Source organism: Schistocerca nitens, chromosome 9 (assembly GCF_023898315.1).
Source record: "Schistocerca nitens isolate TAMUIC-IGC-003100 chromosome 9, iqSchNite1.1, whole genome shotgun sequence".
Classification (NCBI taxonomy): Eukaryota; Metazoa; Arthropoda; class Insecta; order Orthoptera; family Acrididae; genus Schistocerca; species Schistocerca nitens.
This window is the reverse complement of record NC_064622.1, coordinates 274,770,161-274,781,922: the sequence shown is the minus strand read 5'-3', so window position 1 is coordinate 274,781,922 and position 11,762 is coordinate 274,770,161. Positions and strand designations below refer to the sequence as shown.

Here is an 11,762-nt window from a genome sequence, read left to right as displayed (position 1 = left end):
CTCAAGTGGGAGCCATTCAAGCATCCACCCTATAGTCCAGATTTCTACCCATGCAATTACCGTGCCTTCAGTCCCTTAAAAAAAGGTTTTAAGGGTCAGTGATTCCAGTTAGATGAGGACACGTAGCAGCTAGTTATGGAATTATTCACACAGTGGGACAAAGTGTTTTGCCAAACTGGTATCTTCAGCCTGGTGCATCTAGGGATGATTGACTCAATGCTAATAGCAGTTGTGCCCGATTGGCGTATGGTTATCTGCCAGAATTTTTATTTGCAGCTCACGTCTCACCAAGGTGTCATCCACAATGGCAGTTCCACCAACAAAGGTGTTACCGATAAAGAGTTAATACAAAGCTGCCATCTGAATTAAATGATTATATCAGTCCATATCCTGGTCACATTTGGATCCCCCAGCAGACAAATGAAGCTTCGACACCATTTCTTGAACGTATTTTGATTGTGTTATAGTATACTATAAAGGATAGAATATTTTATCAACAGGATAGCTGCCACATCTTTCCATTCATGACAATTACTGAGAAGTGCAACAGAAATCGGGCTGCTTCATATGATACATGATGTTCATGTTGTCTGCAGAAGTTTGAGTGTACAGTACAGTAGAACCATAATCCATTTCAAGTATTAAATCCAAGACTTTTCAATAAATTCACATACTGTGATGTCAAAGACAAAACATGGGAAGAAATGCACATTGTGTTTACATACTAAGCTTTGTATTGTTGTTCACTTTGTTCACAATTTTCTTTTCAAACAACTTTTAAATTACATCTCAAAGCACAATTCTTGGAATGATAAGATACAAGCATTAACATTTATTAGAATTGCCCTTGTGATTCTTTGGCATTAAAAGTTGAGCTAATATCACATTAGCTCTCAAATTATTTTTTCATATTTGTTCATCCGCAAGTTTGAAAGTGTCTTTATTCCACTTTCAGTTTCTCGGTCCGCAAGACTGAAATCCAAGTCTTCATCTTTCTCAGTGACATAACAACTGGAATCATCACAGGTAAGAAAAGTGGAATGTACACAGCATACCTGCAAAATAATCAATATCGCATTTTTAAAATTTCAGAATTTGATGTTAGCTACTGTTAACATAAAGACAGAATGAAATGCAACAAATAACAGATGATGCATAACAAGTAGAGACCAGGGCAAAAGTACATAAATTATAAACTCTGTGGAGGCTGGGTCACAAACTTTTGGAATTTTTGTAAATTCCTATGTAGCAAGAAAGGTAGGAAACCACTGAAAAGATAGTTAAAAAGAATAGATACTGGATTATTTATCCTGTAATCTCTTTGGGCCCACTCTCCCCACACAACCCAAATTTCACTCATCTTGGAATCACACCCTCTTCTCCTGACTGTCTCCTGTTCTATCTTGCCTCCCAATCCACTCCCTCATGTCACTGTGTGCTGTGTACAACTCCACCTGCCTGCAGCCAGAATTAACGTCCCCTGCTTAAAAAGCAGAAATCATTAGCTCATGTGTAAGAGGATGGGGGGAAGAAACTGCTGCAGTCTGAAGAACCATCCTAGAATTTGCTTAAAGTGATCTATGAAATCAATGGAAAAAATAAATAAGGCCAGAAATGAAGCTAAGTCCTGCTCCTCTTGGCTAGAAGTTCACAGCAATGGACTTGGCATATCCCCTCAAAATATTATGCATAAATACATTATGGTAGTTGAACTTAATCTAATCACCATATTTCACTACTGTCAAGAAGAGTACTGATCCATAATTGTATATTTAGTGTGGAACAATATATATATTATTGCTTTGATTGAGGCACATTATGTTTCCACATGTTAAAGAAGCTGCCGAAGGCCATGTTACTCACTTTTGATCATCAGGAAAATACAGAAGAGAAAGCAGAGAAGGATCAGTGAATGCAGCCTCTGCTTGGAGGAAGGCATTTCTTGCACTAGACAGTCCATGAGCAAGATTTCCACTTGCAAGATGTTCTACACTAGTATGCAGTCCCTCTACAGCTGCTTCAACAGCCTCAGCCACATCTTTCCCAATCACTATGTTGCTGATTTCTTCCAAGAGTGCTGACAATGACTGTAGCGTAAGGCGAGCAGACAGCAATTGTTCAAGAGCACGGATCCTCATCAAAGCATCAACCTCCCATAATCGAACTGCTGCTTGTGGCTCCGGCATTATAAATGCACGTGCAATAGGAGCCTGCAAAAGATTACACAAATATTATGCTCTGTAGTAACACTCCACTGTGATAATACATGCATTCAGCATTTACTATTATAGTTTTCATGTAAATGAGAAAGTAGGAGAACGATAAGATAACACTAACAATAATGAGATTCACGGAAACTAGTAGCGTACCTTTCAAATTGTGCCTTGAAATAAAGCACACTTTATTCACCTTCTCATCAGACTACACACAGAATCTTTCTCACTGTCCTTCTAACCTCTGCAACATTGCAGTCAGATCACATGTCTCTCCTCAAATTCATGGCCATAAGTTTATTGGTTAATACCCTCTTCATAGCCACCACTAACAACTTGTCCAATATACCTTACTCAAGCTCCATTAATGATTTATTTTCTCAGACATATTTCACATCACACAAGACTCAATAAACATCTGCTATCAGCATGATATTCCCATTTTCAAATATTCTCTGTCCTTACATTTATTACAATATTCCTTCTTGTCTTGTCACATTTTTCTTAACCAATGGTTCACCCTTGATTAGTCTTGGTCTTCTTTCCCTTGAATCCTTCTCTCTCTTTCACCATATGAATAAACTTCTGTTTTGAAAAACAGTACTTGTAGATTTTTATTTATTATGAATGTGGCTGCAACCATGTAGCACATGTAAGTACTTTCCATCCAAATTTAACGGTAAAATCAGACATTCACAGTCAAAAATAACATCCTAAGAGTATGTTAAAGGCAAAAGAAATGTCGGTGCCTTTCAATATAATGTCCTCATTGCCGGATTGAATATGTTCTTCATTCGGGCCTAGGTCTCCGTTTTTCTAACCATTACATCTAATCGCTAAAGCACAAGTCACCGAAGTGGTGCCAAATAGAAATACTTGTACTAAGTGACCCAACAACCCCAGACCTCCTGGCCAAAACTGCCACACGATTATTTCATTGCTAATCTGAAAGCAATGTGGAAAATGTTTCCAGGTCAGGATCCCTTACGTGGAAACTGAGAGTTGAAAGAAAGGGTTTAGGGAACTGGGAAAACTGATAATGACAACATATGTTGAATTTCTCTTCTAATCAATCTATTCTTAAGCCTTCATTGCAGACTTCTAGTACAAAATTCCTGTAGGATTTTACTTCAACTTAAAAGTGAGAAAAGTGTGGGGATGTTTATAGTCATAGTGCAAAGCACTATAAGCTTTAACAAATCTATTCACAAAATCTTTAATGCACTGAATAAATAAATCTGGACAATAGTCTTAAGTTTATAATTACTGTATCTGAAGGTCAGAAAAGAGGTAACAGTAATTTGTTAGTTATTCCCAAGTTACAGCAATATGAAGTGTATACTAGATATGAAAATAAGCACATAATGTGATGTGCAACAAAGCTCATACAAGGCTAAAATAATAACATAAATTTAAGATAATATGTGGCTCATCTTAGTCAGTTAGCACCACTATTATCACCCGTTTAATGTCTGGAATGGAAAGCAGACTGAAAGCAGTAGTTGTGCCACATGAGAAAGGTTTAAGAGCAATAATGGAACTATTTCATTTTTTTTTTTGTTTTGTTTTGTTTTTTGTTTTGCAGGAAGCATACTGAAAATAGAATCTACAGAATGTTGCACCTTACCCATACAATGGTTTTTGTCTAGTGTACACCAACCGAAAGCCTCAGTTCCATTTTAATGTATTCACATTATTAACCAAAATACTACAATTACAGCATTATGTGTTTTTTTCACCAAATTTGTCATTTGAAAAATACAGGGGCACCTTACATTCCCAGACTAAACTATTGTTCTGAAGTCAATTTGTGTAGAGGTTCTTACATGTAAATATGAAGCTTTGGCAATTAATGTTGTTTAGATTTATTTTGGAGAGGGAGAGATAACTTGGCTTTTTATGAACATCTACCACGTTTAAGCTGCAGTTTTCCTGAATCTATTTGTGGTCGAGATTGAACTGATTTTTTAACGGGACTGTACACCATATACCTCGGCTTTTTATGAACATCTACCATGTTTAAGCTGCAGTTTTCCTGACTCAATTTGTTGTCAAGATTGAGTCAATTTTAAAATTGGACAAATACTCAACAACAGTATACATTTCTGCAGGAAAATGTAAAAGTCTAGAGAGGAACCAGTGGCATATTTGTGTGTTAAGTGTAGCATAATGGAAATGAAGGGTGCGTCAGCTGCTGGTTCTACACTAACGATTAAGAGAGAATCAGGCAGATGGCACATTTGGAAACAAGAGATGAAGGAATATTGTCACATTCTCACATCACTACAGATGTAGAAACCGCTATGTATTTGAAAACAGTTTTTTTCTCAGATCCCACAGTAACCACAACCTTGGAAACTGCACCATATTTGGAAGAAACAGTCACATATTTGTGACAGTAAAGATTGCACATTTCATTGCTATTAATTTCATTCACAGCATTTCAACTATGCTAGTAATTCCCACTCTCTCACCACTGCAGAACTAGCAATACATTTAGAAAAACCATTGGGAGTATGTTAAGAAGGAAGAAATGCCAGTAGGCTTACAAATGAAGATAATGATTTCACTGATGATGAAAAATAAAAATGGTGATATCACGGATGATTGTCTTAAATATAAAGCAAAAAATGAAGTGAAGATAAAAATTTACCTAAACAATTTCTTTTTGTTTATTTTATTTCTCCTTGCATTACTGAAACACAGACAATCAATGGTACAAGTTTAGAATTAGTTTAATGTTAACTTCCTATCAATAGAACTATTTGAAATTTTGATTAGCCAGAGTATGTTCAAAATAAAATTTTCTCAAGGAGTGCCCATCTTTTCTTTTATAAAAAAAGGGGGGGGGGGGCAGGAGGAAGGAAAATTGAGGAGGAGGAGGAGGAGGAGGAGGAGGAGGAGGGCACCTCTTATATGGGGGATAAAGACAGAATATCTACATATACGTGCAGGAATGGCAAAGTTAGAACTGAACAGTCTCAATCATGTTCATCATAGATAATTTTGATTAGCCTTTCCACTGTCATGAATATTCTTTGCACATTGAAAGATTTGTTGCTAAATAAGACAGCATAGGACCGTATTAGCATTTAATTTCCTAAGCACAACAGGCAGCCAAACGAAAACCGAATACCTGCCACAATGGGACCATGCAAACTGAAAAGTTATCACCACAAGCATTAAGAAATTTATCCCACTGGGAGACAAAACAGCTGCTGTTTTGTAGAATGTGGTTGGCCGCTGACGTATCCACAACTGCACCCACTCTTGGACATACTCATCCAACTGAAACTGCTGTCCACATGTTCTTTCTTCAGATCACCAGATATGTGAAAAATCACACGGTATGGAGGATGTTCCAGTCTTTCCCAACCAAATCACTGAAGTGTAGCCTTTGTCCAGTTGGTAGTGACGGGACGGCCATTATCATCCAACAGGATGAATCCAACTGACAGAATTCTGGGGTGTTTTGACTTTAAGGTGCACTCCCAGTTTCTGCAAAGTGTCTTCAAGGTACTGTGCATTGATTGTGTTTCCATATTCAAGAAACTCTACGAGCGGAGGGGCCCTGCAGTTGAAGAAGAAGGTTGTCATGATCTTAACAGAACTTGTGTGGACAGTTTTGGATTTCTCTGGAGGGGCTGTTGACTCTGTTGTTTGCCATTGGGCTGTCACAATGCTGTCTGCCAAAATCATTCTGTTGCACGATAACACCCGCCCCACCTGCCAATAGGACAAATGCTATGCTCCAGTAGTTTGGTTGGAAAACTCTGCAACATCCTCCATACAGTCCAGATCTTTCACAGTTTGATTTTTCAGATCTTTGGTAACCTGAATAAAAACACGCGTGGAAGTCAGTTTTAGCTGGATGAAGAAGTGCAAGAGTGGGTGCAGTTGTGGATCTGTCAGCAGGCAATTATATTCTACGAATTCTCATCTCCCAGTGGGATAAATGCCTTAACAAGTGTGGTAATTATTTTTTAATGGAACCGTTCCATGGTCCCACTGTTCTGCAGTTCAGTTTTCCTTTCAGTGGCCCTCATATTTTGCCAAATATTTTTCAGCAAATGATATACAAATACCACAGCTTGAAAATTAATAAATGAATATATTCAAGCAATTATGTTTCTACTATAACTGTATCCTAAAGTAGTACTAGCATAGTACAATAGTGATATATTAATACTTTCAGGGGGACACTACCACTGTCAGTTGCTATAATAGTGCACACGTAAAAAGGGATGTGGTGGGGGATGAGCTGTGTACCATGTGATATTCCAACCAATTGCATCATTCCACCACATCTGCCTGTAACACGCACTTTGGGGTGCACATAGAACATTTAGCATTGATTTTCACGTTAGTTTGAGTATGGTGAGGGTACTTAGCTACTACAGTGTTCATTGTGTGTGGTATAAGGCAAATACGATAAGCATTATGTTAAGAAGTGACAGTTATAAATTTTTACTACAGTAGCATGACCATGAGATGTGGGGGAGGAAAGGGGGGAGGGAGAGGTGGGGAGAGGGGAGGGGGTAGAGGGGGGGAGAGAGAGAGGGAGAGGGGGAGAGAGAGAGAGAATCATGTAGCCATCTTAACTCTGCCTAAAATTGCAGTACTTACGTGTTCAGGAATGCCAATAAGACTTCGCAATTGCTGCAACCAAATCGCAGCCAGACTAGGCCAATCAGGATTTACAAGTACTGGTTGTGGGCCCGTACATGCATCTGCAGTAGGATTCTGTAGAACAAGACCACCCCAGCGAGGTGAATGGAATCCCATTGTGTATCCAGGCAAGCCAGAGTATTTGGAAACTGACTGATCACTTGGCAGCAAGCGAAGGGGGGACTCGCTGCACAGTGGTACGTATACAAGTAGTTGTATGCACGGATTATTTGATACATGAGATGCTGCAACATAAATTCCAAATCAATATCATTTCCAAAACACTGCTGATAAAAACCATTATGCACGATTAAAATCAACTTCCAAACAAGTAATACTAAATGCCCCCATCTCCAAACAGAAATGGCTAAAAAACAAATATTCAGCATTGCTTCAAACAAAGATGTCATTGAAATTATCATACCAGCTGCTGGACAATACTGATTAATATGAATAATTTGAGTGAAAGGAAAGGAAACAGGATGTGAAAGAGCTAGGAAGGAAACAATGACTTATAGCCACACAGAGCACTGGGCAATGCAATTGTGAGAGTTGAAACTGCTTGCCAGACTAGGACTTGAACCCAGATTCTCTGTTTCTCTAGAATGTTTACCTTAACAGCCACAGCCCTCTGGACAAACTTTCTGTCAGACCCAAATTCCCAACTTCCTAGTTGCACTGCAACAACCCCTACCCATTAACCCCCTATTCACAGATTTCTGATTCCCGTAACAGTTCAGATGTTAGTTGTGCATCCACACTGAAACTTTTTATCATCAGAAAGATGTTGTGCCCATATGATTCGTGTCTTCTGTCAGACATCTCTGACAGAACAGACACCACTCATATCTATAACACTGATCAAAACAAATGCTTATAAACTCACCCTATTACTAACTTTTAACTCTTTTTAAGTTATTCATTCTTTTGTCTTACTTTTGTGGTGGTTTGCATTTGGGCACGGTCTCAAACCACTTTTTGGTACATCCTGAAAACACAGAGACAAGAGTACACAAAGTGCATGTCACATTATGTCCTCAAAATCTATATTTAAGGTAGTCAAGAAAATTTGTAGCAAGACACCATGAATAACATAAGTGCCTAGAGCCCAAAATAACATTCGGCATTCACACAATTGTTACCACGAAAATAATAAACAAGATGGATCATTAAACACATTTTTTTCTGCCGCAGGGTGAGGCACAGAATCTCTTGGCAGTTCCTACTTTGGCATACAGCATCCTACAAATGGCATGCACCTATCGTATCTGTTAGCTTCAATATTATGAAAAGAAAACTTACTACTCACCATATGGTGGAGATGCGGAGTTGATGATAGGCACAACAAAAAGACTCAAAATTAAAGCTTTTGGAGCTTTTTGCCATTAAGGCTTTCATCAACAATACACACACACACACACACACACACACACACACACACACACAACTGCAGTCTCAGGCAGGCAACTGAAACCACACTGCGAGTAGCAGCACTAGTGTGCATGATGGGAGTGGTGACTGGGTGGGAGTAAGGAGGAGGGTGGGGGCAAGGAAGGGTTGGGAAAGTGGGGGGGGGGGGGGGGTTGCGGACAGTGAAGTGCTGCAGGTTAGACAGAGGGCAGGGGAGATGTGGGGAGGGGGGAGGGGGGGGGGGTAATGGAAAATAAGAGAAATAAAAATACAACGTGTGATGGTGGAATGACGGCTGTGTAGTGCTGGAATTGGAACAGGCAAGGGGTTGGATGGGTGAGGAACAGTGACTAATGAAGGTTGAGGCCTGGAGGGTTACGGAACGTAGGATGTATTGCAGGGAAAGTTCCCAGTTGCGCAATTCAGAAAAGCTGGTGTTGGTGGGAAGGATCCACATGGCATAGGCTGTGAAGCAGTCATTGAAATGAAGGATATCATCGACATAAAAGTTTTCTGGGTTTGGTACGGCGTCATAATGTAAAAACTACTGCTGCTATAGAAAAGCCAATGTTTCGGCCACGATTGCAGCTGCCTTCTTCTGGGTCTGACGCGGAACCAAACCCAGAAAACTTTTATGTCGACTGACTCTGGCCGCGGAAGCCTACGCAATTACAGAAGGATATCATGTTTGGCAGCATGCTCAGCAACAGAGTGGTCCACTTGTTTCTTGGACACAGTTTGTCAGTGGCCATTCATGCGGACATAGCTTATTGGTTGTCATGCCTACATAGAATGCAGCACAGTGGTTGCTGCTTAGCTTGTAGATCACATGGCTAGTTTCACAGGTAGCCCTCCCTTTAATGGGATAGGTGATGTTAGTAGGTGGTGATGGGAGGATATATGGCACAGGTCTTGCATCCAGGTCTATTACAGGGGTATGAGTCATGGGGTAAGGGATTGGGAGCAGGGCTTGTGTAAGGATGAACGCGTATATTATGTAGATTCGGTGGGCAATGGAATACCACTGATACCACTGTGAGAGGAGTGGGAAGAGTAGTGGGCAGGACATTTTTCATTTCAGGGCATGACAAGAGGTAATCAAAACCCTGGCGGAGAATGTAATTCAGTTGCTCCAGTCCTAGATGGTACTGAGTTACGAGGGGAATGCTCCTCCGTGGCTGGACGGTGGGACTTTGGGAGGTGATGGGAGACTGGAAGATAAGGCATGGGAATTTGTTTTTGTACAAGGTTGGGAGGATAATTCTCTGTCAGCTTGGCAGAATTACACTTGGAGTTGGAACAAGAAGGTAAAGTTTGCCTATTCAATAACATTAACATCTGAGATGTGATGGATGGACAGTGCTAAAATGTTTTGCAAATGAACAGAGGCTGTTGTGATATTACTTTGCCTCTCCATTAAGTTACCTAAAGCTTCATTACAATTAACCGAAGGCCAGCACAATATAAGATGCATTAAAATCCATGTGACCTGCTAGAATGTTCTTTCTTCATCTTTCTCTGCATCAGCAATCTTAAAATACTGATAGAAATTATAGGAAAGAGGGTAGGCAATTTACATAACACCATCTATTTTTAATAATTTACTCATATGATTAATAACACCTTTATAATGTGACCTGTAACATACAACTGAGCCATGCTTTCAAAGCCATTTGGCTTCATTAATTGTGTTGCATATATTGTAGGTTCAGAGGTATTCTTATATGCAAATGCTCACCTTAACTTTGGTTACTCTGGCTCAAAACTAATGTTATCTGTTACTAGTCAATGAAAAGAACTGGAGGGATTGTACCTTAAATTTACTGTCGAAAGCTTGTCCAGAAAGGGTGTAATGTAATCTACAAAACACAAATAATAGCGATACACTAAAGTATGATGACAGAAAAGATACAACTGTGCATCTACTGTTTCTCATACACAATCATCATATCTCAAAGTTGATTCTTGTTTTCCAAGAAAATACTAAAAGACACAACTGATCGTACCAACTGGCAGAGCTCTGGGAAGTTGCAATATGTGAATTACACAGTTGGTCAATGTGAATGTATATAAGACTACCACAAAACTGGAACATATCTAGTGATTGTGTACTTACCCCTCCTGCTGTCTCAGAGCAGTTTCAGCAATTTAAGCTCTACTGTGACTGCAGCTAGAAAACATTAGGAATGTGCGACTAATCCTTCACGAAGCAATAAATACCTAATTTCTTTTCCAGTGGTGTGATGAGCTGAGGTAAGGATTCTGCGTCCAACACAAATCCACCTTCAGGAGCACGGCGTGGTCTTATCTCCAGAGGAGTTAAGTAAATCCACTGCGACCGCAGAGAAAAGTTAGCAACTGTCGAAAGCTTGTCCAGAAAGGGTGTAATGTAATCTACAAAACACAAATAATAGTGATACACTAAAGTATGACAACAGAAAAGATACAATATTTATATGAGAAAATACAGATTGTACAAGGACGGCATTTTTAACTAGTGTGATCCACAGTCTGATTAATATTAATCACAGAAACTCCACATCAGTTAAGATCTGAAATAAACACCACCACTTAAACATAGAGCTAGGAGGATGCAGTATTTCAAAACACACAAAATTTTGAAATTAATAAAAACAGTTAAATCATCATCCTACAAATATAATTCAAATCTTGGTAAGTATTTATATACCATTTTATCAACAATTTCAATTCTAATATGACACTTGGTACAAAAGGGGAGTGCTTACATAAACAGTTGTTAAAAGAGGAGATATTAGAGCAAAACTGATACACATAAAAACAAATAATGGAACAAGCTACTTCCTAAGATCTGATCTATCAATATATCACCTTGTTTGTAGCACAGTCTAAATGGAAATTGTGCAGGTCAGACCTGGCTATAAAACTGATATAAGAATTCATAGACAGAATTATAGACCAAAATCCCTAGCGAGCTTCTGTTACAGCATTCTACATTATACACTACAGCTTCTCTCAAACGATCAGAAGTTCAGAAATACATTATTTATGTGAAACACAGTTTGCTTTTTTAACAGATGATACTTTGCAAATGGTAGACATAGCTGAGTCATCACCTAACATTTCTGAAGGTTGTTCAACAATGTGTCCTGTTGCTGACCGGCAACCAAGATATGATTACATGGAGTATTTTCACAAATATGTGATTGCCCTGAAGAATTTTTGAATAATAAAAGACAGGTTGTTAAGTCGGACAGAAACAAAGTGACATCATGTGCGCCCCAAGGAAGTGTTGTACAACCACTAATGTTGTCAGTTACATAATCAATCAAGCACATAGGGATGCCTGTGCATGTTGTTATGTACACAAATTAGCGCCACTGGATGATCAGAAGGAAATGCAAAATAACTTAAGGCCACATTTCCCCTCGCTGTACAGAATGGTAGTTCTCTCTAAATATGGATAAATACTAAATGATGTCAATAAAAAGA

The 11,762-nt window shown here is 39.0% G+C and overlaps 1 protein-coding gene across 1 annotated transcript in view; it reads right to left on the bottom strand.

Moving 5' to 3' along the window:
* Window positions 1-715: 715 nt before the first annotated feature.
* Window positions 716-11,762, bottom strand: part of LOC126203345 (GPI transamidase component PIG-S) — a 50,312-nt gene continuing 39,265 nt past the window's right edge. Inside the window, exons 5-8 of the mRNA XM_049937635.1 lie at window positions 10,512-10,685; window positions 6,840-7,126; window positions 1,864-2,210; window positions 716-1,055 (exon numbers count right to left, since the gene is read on the bottom strand). Of these exons, the coding sequence (XP_049793592.1) occupies window positions 941-1,055; window positions 1,864-2,210; window positions 6,840-7,126; window positions 10,512-10,685 (923 nt within the window). The 3' untranslated portion in view covers window positions 716-940. The remainder of the gene's footprint in view (window positions 1,056-1,863; window positions 2,211-6,839; window positions 7,127-10,511; window positions 10,686-11,762) is intronic.